At 38.2% G+C, this 17,812-nt stretch overlaps 1 protein-coding gene across 1 annotated transcript; it reads left to right on the top strand.

The window, feature by feature from the left end:
* Window positions 1-1,154: 1,154 nt before the first annotated feature.
* Window positions 1,155-13,016, top strand: LOC139720785 (protein dispatched homolog 1-like). Its single transcript, XM_071632126.1, has 5 exons — window positions 1,155-1,285; window positions 5,595-5,718; window positions 9,815-10,037; window positions 10,438-11,163; window positions 11,743-13,016. Exons 1-5 carry the CDS (start codon window positions 1,155-1,157, stop codon window positions 13,014-13,016), a joined length of 2,478 nt encoding a protein of 825 aa, XP_071488227.1.
* Window positions 13,017-17,812: the final 4,796 nt, after the last annotated feature.

Here is a 17,812-nt window from a genome sequence, read left to right as displayed (position 1 = left end):
AAGAATGCCAGTGTAACCTTATTTGAGTCCCCCCCCCCCTGCAATACACACATGCACGATTATATTTGTAAGTCTTAAAACAAAATCCCCCTGTATCCTATGTGGGGGTTTCTGCCCTTGGACCTCTCCAGAGTATTAAGTAGGGCACATGGACACCCCAACCCTCATACACACAAGCACATTGTTTGTCAATGGTATTTCTTCATTAAACCATTCAAATAATACAAAGCCAATATTATACACTGGTACTGCTGTACAGAGTAACATAATTTGGACAAAGTAATGAAAGTAACTATATCCTTCATTTGTAAGACTTTTTTGGTACAGAAGTAATATAATATAACTTCATATTATAAACTAGCATATTTTTATCAGATTGATAACAATTGAAATGAAAGAGAAAAATATACAGCAAAACATTATGAAATCATAGCCCCCCGGCCAGCAGCTCTCTGCAGCTGCCCCTCCTATTTTAACCTGTTCTCTATAATATGTATTATGTTTGTCCAACCCCTTCACCCTCACACACACTCGCGCACACACACACATAATAATACACACACACACACACACACACACACACACACACACACACACACTCCCAAATTATATACTTGTATGAATAAGATAGAATAGAAGAAATGAGTAGTTTAATAGATTATTGCAACAACCAGAAAGTTTTGCAGCCTCTCCAAAGTTCACATCAGTTACCGATAGTTGTCATCGTAAATACCGTTCACATCATATCCAGATAAAAGACATACAGTATAAGAACCAGAAAACGCCATCATTCTTAATCAAGTCACGCAGAAATGTATGAGCCAAAACTCTTCTACGCGTGGTTCGAGAACAGGTACTGTACATGTATCATGTACAAGAGGCGGTGCGTTTTTTTACATCGCAGTGCAAGCCGTAGTCTACACACCAAACATTCGACCACTCACATCTGTACTGTCTTTTACTCTGTATTACACGTAATAAAGAACTTCTCTTGATCTCACAGAGCATGCGCATTCACGAGGAATGGCAGGTGCAGCAAATTATGATCCAGTCCCTTTGCGCACGCAGTACCTGAACTCCCAGATGTGTTGGAGGAGTTTCCTTAATAGCTCCGACATAACTTTTGTTATCCGTGAACTGCATCGGGTAATACCATGGCTCTCTCTTCGTCGGTGTCCAGTTCGATACCCCCTCCTCCACCTCCTTCTCTCACCGTTCTAAATTCCGGCGCATCCGTAAGCGATGGACTTGGTAGGCGACGACGCAAGTTCTCAATGTTCGCAACGTAAGTAGACACTTCACCAAGATATTAATACCTCTATCGTCATATCGAACATTGAAGGCGAAAATGGCTTGAAAAGAAGAAGTAGGTGGCATGTTTGCATATAGACTTTAAATATTGACGAGACGGTCAACCCATTCTTCGCGGGAAATGGGGTGGGCCGTGTATGACTTCCAGGAGAAATACACACAGGTGGAAATTTACAGAGGTGGAAATGGGCGTTAAAGACGACGGGTAGACTAGGCTTGGTGTCAGGAATCATAAAAATGGGCCAACTACTTGTAGCAGACGTATTAATTTTATGTAGAAGTAGTAGCAGTAGTAATAGTATTTGGGGTGTGTGTGTGTGTGTGTGTGCGCGTGTGTTTGGCAAACAGGAAGTAACAGCAGATATCAAAAATGTCGATCTTTTCTATATATTATTATCTTAATGTTCCGCATAAGATCCTAAAACAATGCTCGAAACAGCTACTGACGAAAATGACAAATAATTGTACGATATTGTTTGTGTGTTGTTGTTTTTTCTCACGGTAAACAAGCTTTCTTTCGTCGATTTTAATTTCAAATCCTCTGACAGCTTATATCTATCAACTTTACCGTCCAACAAGTTTTTCTTGTAGCAGTAAAACAAAACAAAAGCTAACTCAACTGAAACTAATACAAAAACGCCAGGTTATAGTTAAAAGCGTTCTATAGTTGTCGTTGTGTTTTGTTTTGTTTTGTTTTGTTTTTTGGTCTTGTTCTCCTGCAAAGGCGTGATGAATCTTCGTTAGGCACAATAATCAACACCGAAAAAAAACTAAACAAAAGAAAATAAAACAAAACATACATGTACACTTCATAAGCTTTTAATGCTTGGTTTTGATATGCGTGCTAACCTATGCGTGCAGAGTATAAAATAAAATGCTATTATTCTGTATATATGATACTGATCAATCACTTCATGATTCTCTGGCTGGTTTATAATCACCCGTTGAACTTCTCAATAGCCCACGTAGGGCCTACATATTATGTACGTGTATATAATACGTCAACACGCAGTTCAGAGAGGCATGTGAAATTTGACGAAAATTGCAAATGCAGACTCTTTTGAGAAAGGCATGGGTTTTATGCTTTATTCTCTTTCTTTTATATTATGACTATCGGTGGGTGGCCCGAGTTGAATTTAAAAGACAGTAGAATCGAAAAGTGCAAATAAGATTCTTTTGTCAAAAAAGCATGGGGTTTATGTTTTATTCTCTTTCTTTTATATTATGACTATTCGGTGGGTGGCCTGAGTGGAATTGAAAGACAGCAGAGAATATATTGAATTCATATTTGCTCTGCATGCGAAATGCAACGAACCGTGCGCATGTGTGTATGTATGAGGATGGTTAAAAAGGTGCTGAAGCAATACCGAAGGGTGAAAAGTATTAGACAACAGAGAAATGATTTAAGGAGGTACTTAAAGTCGTATAATTGATTGACAAGCTTGATGCTGAAAACCTATCACGATGTGCTTCAAGTGCCGCATAACACAGAAAGCGCACAGCGTTCGATCTCCATACTGTCCAAAGTCCATCACAAAGAAAGGGTTAGGAAAGATAGTCAGAAGTTCGAGTACATCAGAGAGTTTTGATATCAATGGACATCGGTAGATGAGAGAGAGGGAGAGAAGTCCTATTGTTACAGGAATGATGCGAGCAAAGCTTATCCGGGAAAAATCTATACCCTGGGTGACGCAGGCTACAAACCACTTGCACGCAAGGTTTGCACGCTCATAAAAATCAAGCATCAAAGCTTGTGAAGTGTATGTTTTGGTTTTTGGTTTTCATAATGATTATGCCTGTAATGAGCTAGGATCCATTACATCACTCTAAGAAAGGAGTTTTAAAAAAATAGACAGTGTTTATGAGTAACCTGGATTTTGTGACTACTTTCAGTTTAGTTGTTTTTGTTTCGCTTGTTTTACTGCTATGAGAAAAGCTTGCTAGTTTGTAGAAAGTTGACAATTGCTTATGGAAGAAAAAGCAAGAGCCAGGCTGTCAACGGATCTGAGCTTAAAATCAACGAAACAGAGCTTGCAAAAATCAAGGAACGATTTCGTGCGAGTATTTGTCATATAACATTGCAAGAGCACTCTCGTCTGGTATCATATTCTGTCCAGGTTTCGAAAGTCAGAGATATAACAGAAAATATCCTCAGAAAAAAAAAGAAAGTTTACGCTTTTTCCAGTTAGTATTTTTCGGAGAAGATTTTGACAAAATCATTGTGTCATATACCATATTAAAGATTATCTAATTGGCTATCAACCTGGTAGGTTTATACAAAGGAGAAACTTTATGCATGAGTGAACATATTCATTTTTGTCCTCCAAGGCAGAAAAGTAAAAATTGCAAAAATTGATTATTGAAATTCATTTGCAAATGCCATCCAAGGAAGCAATGATAACAAAAGACCAATTTAACGCAATGAGAGACATGAATGAAGTAGCAGAAATAAGTTTCCGTTCCCTCGTTTCTCTTTATATTCTAAGACAAAAGTATAGTGGGGAAATTGAAGGTAGAACATAAGAATTTCTATCAACTCAAACTTTAAATGACAAAGGGAGTAAGCCGCAAAGGTGATAAAATCGACAAAATTTCTTTGTTTTACCTTTTAATTAAGGAATCTCAGAATACACGAGACAAATTCAAGAACCAAATATTATTTCAAATTTTCTTGATTTGGAATAAACGTCTCAAATCTAAGCTTTTTTGTTACCATTACTTTTTCTCGTATGCCTTTTGACTATGGATTTGACAGAAGATTCTTTAATTTCCTCCATTATTTTTGCATTTCTCTATCTTTGGAGGGTTACAGAGACATTTTAGAGATCACAGGTTGATTTTTTGCAAATGAATTTGCGTTTTTATTGTGTTGAATTTGTCTTTCGTTCTCATTGTTATACGGAAGAGCATACATGCTGGAATAACAACTTGTTAATTTATGCAAATTTTACTTTTGTGCCTTGGAAGAGAAAAATGAATGTGTTCACTCATGCGTAAAGTTTCCCTTTTTATTGACCTTCTAGGTTGATAGCTAATTAAATTACCTTTGACATGGTATATAAAACATCACTATTAGCTAAATAGTCCATTAGACAGATGAACTTGAAAAAGCGTTTACTTTCTTTTTTTTCTGAGTGTACATGTACCGAGAACGAAACACGCACACAAACACACTGAATGCGTTCACAACCGTATCAAGATAGCACCAAGGTATCAAGGCAATTACCACCGAGGACGATTGCTCCCGGCTGAATACTGGTTAGTGATAGTGTTAAGGGCTTTTTACACTTGTGTTTCTTAACCCCGGACTTTCTCTGACCCAGGATTATCGTTAGTCCCGTACCAATTTTTTCAGCTTTTTACACTCGCCAGTTAGTCCCGTACTATCTCTTGTCCGGGGCTAAGGAGAAAACTGACCTTTTTACACTCGTATTTCTTAGCCCCGGACTTTCCAAACCACATGAATATTCATAATTACGCTGTGTACTGTACACGTACACGCACGCACCGGCAGCACTTGATTACCTCGTTTCTGATTGGTCAGTGAGGGTCGGACTTCGTCTCCGTCGCTTAGCCCAGGATTATTTTTTCGTTCTGTTTACACTTACTTGCTTGGCACCGCAATTGCGGTGCTAGCACCGCAATTGCGGTGCTAACCCCTGCTATTTTGCAGGGCCAGATAGTACCGTACTATCGGTGGGGCTAGCCCACTTTGGCAAAAACGAGTGTAAACAGAAAGTGGGTTAAGGATAGTCCCGTACCAACGGTGGGGCTAAGGCCCCCCCCCCCCCTTAGCCCCACCGTTGGTCCGGGGCTAAGCAAAATTTTACAAGTGTAAAAAGCCCTTTAGAGTATAAAGATTTATTTTAGGGTTAGAGTTAGTATATTGTTACAGTTTGTGTTAGGGTTAGGATTAAGTCGAGGATTAGGGTTTGGGGTAATTGTCCAGGGGGTAATTGTCCTAGAACCGTTCACACATAGAAACATTATTATGCAAGGAATTTTAATTGACTGTACGCTAAGTATGACTATAATGTGCTTTTTAAACACTACATGACATTCATAAAACAATTCGCACTTGTCCACATGACGATATGAAGATTTATTGCTGCTGCAAAAATTCACATAGACTTATATCAAATTATGTTTGTAACATTTTTCCTCCATTTATCATTCGTTGGGACCGCATAACATCCGCGGTTGCGGATTTGTAGCCCTATTATGGAAGATAAAGAATTACATGTGGCAGATGATCATTATTTTCATATATCCATTGTACAAAGACTGGCGAAATCTTACTGGAACTATCCCGTCTTCATCTGTCTGTTGGAATTCGTCATCGTGATGTCACTTGGTGCCTTCGTCGTCGTAAAGCACGGGTTCCCCAAATTTGACGATGCTTCTGAGGTAAGTCAGTCAATAAAAATCTCTTGGCTAGTAAATAATACAAAGTCAAATCTTTGTTTAAGTTTGTAGGTTGTTTGGTTTTTGTTGGTTATCTATTTGTGTTTCGCTACAGAGTTATGTGTATGTGAATGTCTGTGTGTGGTGTGTGCGATATCTAGCATGTTTAGAATGAGTATCCTTCAGTAAACAGATTTCATAAACATTTCTAATTGTCCTGTATCTTCAACGTAAGCAAATCACCGTATACACAGGTCTACGTGTACCTCTATTTTGTTTCCTTGAAGATACAAAAACATGTTAAATAAATGCCAAATACTCCAAAATGCTAATTTATTTACCTTAAAATACACCATTAAATGCCCACGTTGCTTTCACCACATTTGCTCTTGCAGTGATATATAAGTTGTATAGTCTATATTACAAAGCATTTCGGAAATGCGCTTTAAGGACACACATTGACAATACGCGGGGGCATAAATCTCCTTCCTGTACTCTGGCCTTACACTGTGTGTTCACTAGCCTTGTACACAGGAGTGTTTCATTTATTTTCTTTGTTTTTATTAATTTTAGTTAAGGTTCGTAATTCACAGCACTTTTTATAAGGGACTTCTTCGTGGCAATAACGGATTGAATCTATTTCTATTTTTTCACCTTGTGATACTTTGTCATGATTCATTTCATTTTCATTTCATTTTACTTAATTTCCAACAATGAAAAAAAATTGACACACACATACTAGTAATAACACAATATTAATACAATGTAATAACGACGAGAAATACTGTGGAGTAAACTATACTTCCCATCACTTTCTGATGATATTGAATGGAAAATAAATTCTTGGAAATGAAGGAGACGTGCTAAAAGGCCAAGCTTACATTTTGGAGGCTCTCGTGGACAATAACTACTCACTGAACAGAACTTATACATTTTTATTAGTTTATATTATTTTATGTGATTGGAAATACAGTATGCAGAAAATATATTTTTCATGTAATGTCCTAAAATGGCTGGATATCTCATCGTCAGCTGTGCCTTAACGACATCATTCTTCCATAGACAATTAATAGACGACCAATACAGTATAGGCCTAATGGAAAAGACACTGGACAAAACATGGTATATATAGGGGTCAAATAAAAATTTGTGAATCAAGACAAGATGGGAGTACTAGATATACGTACGCAGGTACATGGAAGTGTACATTATGATGATTCGATGATGAAAATTTCGCCATATTATTGATTTTGTTGTCACCTAATTATTGTAACAGTATCAAGGGTTTGAATCCGAAATAAAAAGCATGTAATTCAAATCATGAACACTGAGGCTGTACAGTATAATTAAAGAATACAGAATAAGCAAACACCCAGAGTACACGCATTCCACATGCTGTTGGAAAAAAAAAATGTCTTCAACCCGACAATATGCGAGGAACACAAACTTATGTGCTTTGTCCGCGACTCCACTGGTATAAACGTCAAAGGCAGCTGATACTGTAGTGTGGCTGTCTATAGACGATTTATCTGCGTAGGCGTGTGTAATCATTCGTAGATTGTCGTGTGTGTTAAAATGTTCGCTTTAAGGTGTTTGGGTCGCTGGCCTTTCTGTATACCAAGTACAGATTTTTTTTTTTTTTTTTTTTTTTTTTTTTTACTTCATACAAGATTCATATCATCGTCGATTGTTGAAAACACATTTATAATTTGATCGAAAGTATTTGGTAAATAAAGTAAGTGCGCGGTATTCATTGTGTCGAATGTTAAAGATTGATGGTCATGTTCTTCCTGTACACAGGTCCTGTCAACCTTCAGTGTATGTTTGCTTTGTACTTCTCGCATGAGGTATTCGAGAAGAGTGGATATAATATTTGCACATTTCAGATGTACACATACTCAAAAGGACTTGTGGAGTAATGAAACTTTTCAGCAATAAGATGCCAAGCTACAAAGTTCGAATACTGCAAACAGAGAAAGATGCCGATTTGCAAGAATTTCTGACAATGGACTATATAGTCTATCGTTCGTCGATAAGAGATCTTTGTCTCGTTTGAAATGTCATCTTTTTGACCTCAAAAACCTATCCATCGTCAAGGACAGATTGTTAAGTTGCAAGATAAATACGTCTAACATTGCTGCTGGACACGACGTGGTACCAAAGGCCTCGGTTTTACCTCATACAAACATTTCTTTTATCCCTAAAGTTTGTGACCACATGCAAGGTATGCAATTCTCTCTAATACCCAATACCACCCTGAATTATAATATTGGAGTTAAACCCAAAGACTTTCGATACTATGATTGACAAAGTTCTGAGTTATAACCCGAACTAATCAACTTTCCTTTTTTCAGACATCCAATGCATATGCAGCCTATATAGGCACAGATATTTTCTTTTCAAAGAAGAAAAATAAAAAATTAGAATGTAACCACATACTTTTGAATGTGACCTAGGTTTACAATTTACGCCACTCGACTTATTCAACATTATATTTTAGATTTGAAAAAATATCTAATGATTGGTTGAAGAGCTTCACGTGGGATTATAGATATTTTCGGCTATGTCAGAATGTTGGCATGTTTGACACTCTATGGTCAATGGTGTAGATAATTCTTATAATTTTGCGAAATGACATCACTTTAAGTGTGACCGAAGAGAACAATTAAGGCAATAGATGAACCAGTGACCCAAATGACGTCCAAATTACAAGGGTTTGTCACTTGCGCAAATGTGCCCATCAGGAACTGTATTACAGTGCTCTCCCATTCTCTAATGAAGTCTTCGAGACCGACAGCTTTCTTCCCTTATGTTTTTTACATCGAAATTTCGTTATAAATTTCGTTACAAAATTCAGTATAAAGATGGAAACACGAAAACTGATGCTATATTGTATGCTGTTTATTGAATGTTGATAATACGCTACAAAGCAATGCTAAATGCGGCGCTATCTCGTTATTAATTTCGTTTAAAATTTACATTTTCGAGAGAGCATCAATTAATTTTGGTTGTACTGTCATATCTAGTTTGAAAACACATGTGTGAAAGTGATCTTTTGGGATTACACGTAACAGTTGGTTATTCCAAAGGTCCGTTATTCAAAAGGATCGTTACTCCGAAAGTTCCTTAAACCGGTGTTTCTCTTTTCTCAAAATTTGGTATTCCGAAGATTTGTTGATCCGGAAATAAAATAAGATTCGTTGTTCCGAATGTTCTTTCTTCCAAAGGTTTGTTATCCTTAAAATTCCGTAAGTGAAGCATGGCTCGTTATTTCCAAGGTTTGTTAGTATATTATTCACAATTTTTCACTTTCTGAGTATCGATCCTTATTTCATTTTCCGATTAACAAACCTTCGGAATAATGTAGAGTTGCATTATGTTTAGGGCCCCTGAAATGCAAATGCATGTTGATTTGTGTTGATTTATGATACCCTCAATATCACTTTTGCGATGAAACGAACATCTAGAAACATTCCATATATCTTTAACGATTTTTTTTCTTCTATTTTTCTTCAGATTACTTGGGAACGCCCACACACACAAAAAAAAAAAATATCCTTCCAAACCAATATTCCTGTTGTGACTTCATCTGTCAATCATTGCGAAAATACTGAATATGTTTAACAAAAGACATTGGAATTTGCCTTCCCCTTGACTCAGCATAAGTTGCATGTTCCCTCGCTATGTCTTTTGTTAGTCACATGAATATCACAGAAACATGTCTTTTGTTAGTCACATTAATATCAAACAAAGATGCAAGTTATGCTGAGTCGAGGGGAAGGTGCAATTATATTGCACCCCGTATCTATATGAGATATTACACACAAAGAAAAGTAAACAATAATGATATAAACTTAAGCCTGCTTTCCTGACAGATCGCTGTGCCGGTTTCAGTGCACAGTGGTGTTTCATTTCAGTTAAAACAGTAATTTCCCTTCATCTGTGAATTTAGCGCTTGGTTGAATATTGTGATGTTCTGTGATGTGTGTCAGGTCTTTGTCGCGCAGTTGTGACTCACATGCAGTGAGTTGTAATTTATTTATGTTATAAAATGCGTAGGGTCCTATTTTTACGCGCTGATTCTTTATCGTTCGCACAGGGAATCGAGTCCCGAGGAACAGAGATCCACAATCGTCTCATTCCCCTCGAGAACCTCCTGAGGAAAGATGACGTACTAACCACCTCGCCGAGGAGTGCCAACGGTGTTACTCTGTCTGTCCCGAGCGACAGCGTTGCGTCGTTTACTCAGACATCGTCTGACTCGTCAACGGGCCGACGGCCCTCTGCAAGTGGCGATCTCGTCAACGTTTGTGGAAATCCAGGTATTCATTGCAACGCTTTATGCGAAAGTGATTATATCTACTTGTATTTCTGAATGTTTTTGGTTTTAGTCTGCGCCTAAATGAGAATGAACAGCATAGCTGATCATGCACTTTTACGATTTATGACGAGGCGAAGAAGGGGTTAGGTCAATGAATTGCATTGGGAGATCGGAATCTGGTCATTCATCATTAGTGAAATACTTACGCTTGACCGGATGGTCACTCTCATTTCATTCTGTCATATATACATGCTGCTAAAAGAAATACAGTCAATGTTACTTCCAAAACATTTCTATCTCATACATTTTGAATGCGTTACCAATATTTGGAATGGTCCGTGGGTTACTTCCGTATGGAATTCATTAAAACTGAATCGCGGTTCGAATTCATATCTTTTCAGATGGTAATGGATTTCGAATGGTCTTCCAGCCATCGTCTCAGGGTTCCCAATTGCTCACACCTGAAAGTCTCATCTCTATGTGCCGCCATGATGACGTCATTGTCCTCAACACGACACATTTTCAGGCGGCGTGCGCACGAGACGGGCAAGGATCTTGCTGCGCCACTTGGTCCGTGGCCAACTATGTAGCGCTGCTTGCGAACAAGAGCTCGTGCTACGACATCACGCAGGAAGACGTCGATCGCGTCAACCAGCTTCTGTTGCGTTGTGCTCCTTTCTATTCTTCAGGAGAGCTACGGGCTGGTTGCAGTACATCCAGAAATTGCGTCGGCATACCTCTGGAATGTACTGAATGGGACGCAATCTACTCTATCTTCTTCTACCTCACGCCTAGTGAGTTTGACTCGGATGCAGTAAATGACGGTTCAATCAATTTACAAATGACCCTACATGTATATCCCCTCAGCGAAGGGGCCGAAGAGGTTGGATCTATTTTCCTCGACAACATCCACAGCAGAATGTTGGACGACGGCACAACAAAAGTGTTGGGCATTGGAGTGGACACTCGGGGCATTAAGCTTTCTACCTACTCAGACATCCTTCGCACGAACTTCGTCTATATTGGCATTGGGGGCGCTGTGGTAACGGCCATAATTTGGCTGTACATGGAGTCTATCTTCGTGACAGTAATGGTTCTGCTGCAGATGGCACTCTCTGTCATCCTAGGTTATTTCTCTCACTACGTAGTATTTGACTTTACATTCTTTCCCGTCATGACGCTTTTAGCGATAATTTTGGTGATCGCGATCGGAGCAGACGACGCCTTTATTTTTCACGACATCCTAAGAGAAAACCAAAGAGTATCTCCAGTAGGGTTCACGTGGCCCGTAGTACAGAAGACACTTGAGGAAGCTTCCGCTACCATGTTTGTTACAAGTTTTACAAGTGCTTCTGCACTATTCGTTACTGCCACAAGCGCCGTGACCACAGTTCGAGTCTTCGCAATATATGCGGGGATGGTGATCCTGCTAAACTTTATCTTGACAGTGATCTGGCTCCCGCCTGGCATTATGATCAGTGAAAGATATTTGAAGAGAATTAGAATATTCCCGTCCAGATACAATGCCAATAAAAAGCAGACAATTCGAATTTGGGTGACTACCCGGTTACGTCGCGTAGTGGGACTATTCCAAAGAACATTCAAAGTACATCTTCCTAAACTTGTGTCGAAATTCAGATTTCTATGGCTCTTCTTGTTTTCATCGCTCATAGTCGTTTCGTTCGTCGTTATATTTGTTTTCCCAGGGCTGACTCTCCCGACACGAGGAGGGCTCCAACTCTACAAACTCAGCCATCCTGTCGAGACTTATGATCACGTTTTGAAAGATGAATTTGATTTTGAGAGGGCAAAATTATCCCATCTCCCCATCATCGTTGTTTGGGGAGTGGTTCCCATTGATAACGGTAATCACTGGAACCCATCCGATCGCGGATATTTGGTGATGGATAAGTCATTCAACCTCCTCCAGCCAGACTCTCAGGAGTGGCTCCTTGCCTTCTGCTCGTCGGTACGAAACCAGAGTTTCTACCGAGACTCGGTGTACGAGGACTGTTTCGTGGAGTCCCTCAAAGAATTCCTGGAAGAACCCTGCGCGAATGGCAGCGCAGAGACCTGGCGGTTTCCCTGCTGTGGTAAGTCGCATGATGATTTCCCGTACCCACCAGACTTGTTCCAGGAGTGCACCGAGAAGTTAATAACCCTTCGTTGTGCTCCAGGGTTCTGCTCACCGGCGATGCCCGGTCCACGATTTGACGCAAATAATTCAATTGTGACTCTTATATTGCAGTTCGGAAGCTCTGTACTGGAGCAGTTTGAGTACGAAGAGACGAAGATGTTCTGGGATGAAGCCTCGTCCTGGGTGTCCTCACAACTTGCGTCAGCTCCTCCTGGGCTCCAGAGCGGCTGGTTTGCGACGATCAGTGACAGCCAACCATACTTTTTGGATAACACTCTGAGCTTTGCAAACGGTGCAATAAACTCCTCGGGCTACTCCATTCTTATCGCAGCTGTAGTGGTGCTGCTTACCACACGGAACCTGGTCATAGTAGCGCTTGTCGTTCTGTCGATAGGTGGCGCTGTCGCTACGACTGTGGCCAGCTTGGTCTTTGCCGGGTGGGAGCTCAACGTCTTTGAGGCATCGATGTTGGCTCTCATTGTCGGCCTGTCCGTCGATTTCACACTTCACTATGGGGTAGCCTATCTGCGCGCCTCAGGTGTTGGCAGATCGGCAAGAAGTGAACATGCGATATCAACACTCTCTTCGGCCAACACCATGGCGGCGCTCTCCAGTTTTATTGCCGGTGCCTTGATGCTTCCTGCAACAGTTTTGACCTTCAGGCAGCTAGGCATCGCTCTGCAGGTCACCATGGTTTCTAGCTGGTCCTTCGGTACTTTCTTCTTCATATCACTCTGCAGAGTACTAGGACCGCAAGCAGACTGTGGCCAACTGGGGCCTTTGCTTATGGGTCTGTGCTGTGGATGTCGACAACGTGGCGTTGACATATCAAACGTGACATAATTTCCTCGGAATAAAACTGAAATTATTAGACCTGTCATATTCATATGTATGTATGTATGTATGTATATATATATATATATATATATATATATATTGCGTAAATGTGGCAATATTGGTAGAACGCATCAGTGAAGTTTGAGGGAAATTGGACAATCCCTTCGAAAGTCATGAATCTGTAATCCGTGCCACCATTGCTTGACGAGAAGACTACTGTAGTTGCTGATGTCATGCCCATGGACTATCACATAAAGAAAATGCAAACTTTAATGTTTTGACGAAAAGTACACATTTTTTCCTCGTGGTACTGACCTAGGATAAGGGTAATATGAATCTCCCCGTTTTCTGAAAGAGGTTCATTGAACGATTTTTCACATGCTTTGCTATGATTTCATAGATTATAAACATATGCGTATATAAATTGAATATGTTTGTATACTGTATGTTTGTGTACAACTTGTATGTATATATACTTTTTTTCATAATGATCTCCAAATTGGCTATCTTAGGCCTAATTTAAGTAAAGTATTCAAGTTGATTTAATTAATTTAATTTGATTTAATTTAAGTGATAGTAGCCGCATCATGTACAGTTGGTACAGATGACCTCCAACTCTACTTTATCTGTCTTCGTTTATGTTTTATGATGAATTGCACGTGTACAACGTAAATACTCTGCTGATACTCAGTTGAACCTTTATTTGTGTTTCCGTCCGAACAATTTTCTTCTCATGAATATAACATTATTTCAGTATTTCATTTTCATTTTCATTTCACACATGCATGTTCACATGCATGTTTTTTTATTTTCATTTCCAATCAAACACAGGTAATACACTTTGACATGATTACATATATTGGAACATAATAATACATATTGGTTCTTAAAAGAACTTCATGGAAATGGAAATTGAGGGGCTGCTAAAAAGCGAACTTGTAGATTGCAGTCCCCTCACTTGCGTTACATTACTACAATACATTAATTATATATGACTTAATAACACAATACAACGATACATGTACCGTACAAGCTAATCATTGAAAGTATACAGTTTTCATTCAATCAAATCGGATGGTTACATGAAGTACAGTGTATACGCTTTCACATGTATACACATACACATAGACATAGACATACACATACACATACACACACACATACACATACACATACACATACACATACACACAAGCACACACACGTACCCACATACACATACGCACACACACGCACGTACACACACATGTATGCATCCACATACATTGTGCACACACACACGAGAGTAGGGAAAGAGAGGGCGAGAAGGGGAGAGGGGGAGTAGAGAGAGCGAAGGGCAGGTCAACATTCTCGATACAGGGTGAAGAAAAAAGAACAACAATTCCAAACAATCACACTAATCATGGGGTACATATGAGCTAATCAAATATTTCTTTAAATTACTAGAGAATGATTTCAAACTAATGGAATCTTTTATATTTTTCTCAAGGGAATTCCAAAATTTTGGGCCACTGTAGATAAACGTGGATTTTGTAAATAGAGTTCGGGTAAGGGGCAAATGATATTCATCTGTTTGACGAGTGGGGTATTTATGAATATCTTTATTCTTATTAAACATATTTTCAAAAACTGAAGGAAGTGACTTATTATACAAACTGTACATAAATTGACCAAGATGATAATAATACAAATCCCTTACTTTTAAAACCTTATTCTCCACAAATAATCCGTCAGTATGGGAATATTTGGAGGTATTACATATTACTCGAAGTGCTTTTTTTTGTAACAAAAATAATCTATCCAAATAAGTTGAATGTGTATTTCCCCATACTATAATTCCATACGTTAAATAAGGTAAAATTAACGTTGAATATAACATTAGCAACTTTTTAACAGAAAAACAAAACTTTACTTTATTAATTACACCTATGTTACTGGAAATAGTGCGGCATATACAATCTATATGCTGTTTCCAAGAAAGCTTACTGTCTACAGTTACACCAAGAAATCTAACAGAATAAACCTGTTTTATCACTTCATTTTCAAAAATTATATCATGTGGCAATTTATCAAGGGTATTACTAAACAACATCACATTTGTTTTCTGCAAATTAAGCGATAATCTATTTGCTCTTAGCCATTGCGTTATCTTGTTCAATTCTATATTCATGACATCAACTAATGTATGAGGATTTGAATGAGAAAAGAAAAGATTAGAATCATCTGCAAATAATATAAAAGAAAGAACATTTGAAGATTTGGGAAAATCATTGATGTAGATAATAAAAAGTAACGGCCCTAGTATACTTCCTTGTGGAACTCCACAATCAACTGAGCGCAAAGAAGATTTTTCATTGTTTATACAAACAAATTGTTTTCTGTCTTTCAAATAACTTCTGAACCACTCCAAGGCCTTCCCACGTATACCATAATGATTAAGTTTATAAAGAAGAATGTCGTGGTTAATCGTGTCGAAGGCCTTGGAGAGGTCCAGGAAGATTCCTGCAGTATGTTGAAACTTATCACTTGCTCGAGATACTTTTTCAGTGAAAGATAATATTGCATGTGCTGTGCTATGTTTCTTGCGAAATCCAAATTGATATTTTGACAAAATGTCATTTCTATTTAAAAAATCTATAACTCGAGAATATATTATCTTTTCTAATATTTTAGATATATTAGGCAAAAGAGAAATAGGTCTGTAATTATTCAATTCTTCCCTATTACCCTTTTTAAAAATTGGAACTATTTTTGATATTTTCAGTATTATCACTATACATCATAATTTTATGGTACTGGGGAAGAGAACCATTATGAAAACATCAGAGGTTATTTAAATCAACAGATCAAAGTATTCCAGTTCAAATCATTATGAATACAAAAGCCAGAGGGAATACTTATCAAGATAATTCTATCCGACACCATCACGCTGCTAAATGATGCGGGTTTGTTCAACATTTATCAGTTCTAGTAATATGATATGATGCTAAAGAATGAATGTCACCGATCCATTCATATAAGCATGCGAGTTGTTAGACGTGATTCTCTTACGTGAAATAATAAATGATCACTTATGTCCATGTGCAATGAAATTTCTATATATAAAACGCAACAGCACACGACGCATGCACACATTAAACTTTGATTACACCTATATGAATTTACCAACTCTCGGGTATCTTTATATTGTACACTGATATTCTTTAGAGAAAAAAAATCTGTAAACTTTTCATTAATATAGTTTTTTTCCCTCTGGTTTCAATAGAACTTGAGTAGAAAAGTTTTCCTAGCTTCTAATAAAACAATATACACTGATAACATGCATGATCATGCAGCTCATATTACAAACTAGAAAGAGTGTTATCTTTTAGTAAAAGTAAGAAAACCGATTATTGCAGAAACATTAGCTCTAAAAATTTATTTGAGCAAGAGCCGCAAGACATTAGCTGGGAAGTTGTGAAAAACCCTGAATAATCGATAGTGCAAATGATATTTTCTTTCTGAAAGCGCCAGGCAGGATGACATTAAAACCATAATCATTTTGATTGAATTTCCATTCCGAATATTACAAACAACATACGAAATAAATAAGGTAAGAGGAATAAGAAATCAATTTCACACTCGTATGCCAAGCATGGTTCATTTCGTTTTGTTTTGTATTTGATGGAAGATAACATCTGTCTAGTGATGTCCTATAGAAACCTACAATGCTGCCCCCCCCCCCCCCCCCCCCCCAGGAAAAACGCAGTATCTAACATTTTTGGCGATTTTCACTTTTTTGCATAAATATAGTCAGTGGGCAATCCTTCTTCATATGACATATTCAGATTTTTGAAAAAATGTTTGGAAAGCTACTTTTCCGTAACTGCCAAACGCAGTATCTACACTTAAACTTGCACTTTCCCCAAGGAAAAACGCAGTATCTACAAAGCTAGTCTTAATTACCAGACACTGTTATTTATATATGTGAATACTTTGCCGGTTGGTCTGTAATTTGAACGTAAATTACTTTCTTTAGATATACTTGCTCAATAATAAGACATAATGTTCAAAATATCTAGCCGAAACAATACTGATTAGTAAATATTTTGATGAGATCGTGATCCTAATATAAAACACAGTGTGTGATTAAGACTAACCGAGTGCACATTAAACAATACAGCACAACACTGACAGCTTGCAGCTAGCTAGCTGCACTGAGCATGCAGCGGTCAGCACAGGGCCCGGCCGGCTAGTCAGCATACAGTGTGAGTGTGTACTTGGATTAAAACAAAATGTTGTCGCGGGGAAAATTACTCGTGAGCCTAGCCCTCAAGAAAAATTTATCTGCAGATAATGAGTAAGTTATTCAAAACTATTTCAATATTGAAAGAATAAAGCTGATCGTTTGTCACACGAAGCGAGGTAAACACAAATGCGTGTTAGTCACACGAAGCGAGGTAGAGTTCTAAACACAAATGCATGTTTACCTCGCTTCGTGTGATTAACGGTCAGCTTTTCTTTCATATTCTACCTCGATGATGAACATCTTCCGTACTATTTCAATATTAACTTGTTGTGAAGTAACTTTGATAGGCCTAGACCCTAAAATTCCTCAGGCTCCAAATCTGAAAGTTTCGTCGAAAGGCAATAGATCTATTTGTGTTGTATCGGATAAACGTCGCGTTATACAGTGTACTAACATGTTAGACCCTATATTTAGATCCAAGTCCAAGTCCAAGACTTGTCTAACTGTTAGACAGTAACGTTTGAGTCTTGCGTCTCTTTTCTAACGTTTGTAGACTTAACGTTAATCAGAACTT

This window comes from Diadema antillarum, unplaced genomic scaffold (assembly GCF_040938485.1).
Source record: "Diadema antillarum isolate AM-2024a unplaced genomic scaffold, OU_Dant_1.0 scf00000133, whole genome shotgun sequence".
Taxonomy (NCBI): domain Eukaryota; kingdom Metazoa; phylum Echinodermata; class Echinoidea; order Diadematoida; family Diadematidae; genus Diadema; species Diadema antillarum.
This window is presented reverse-complemented; position numbering and strand designations above follow the sequence as displayed.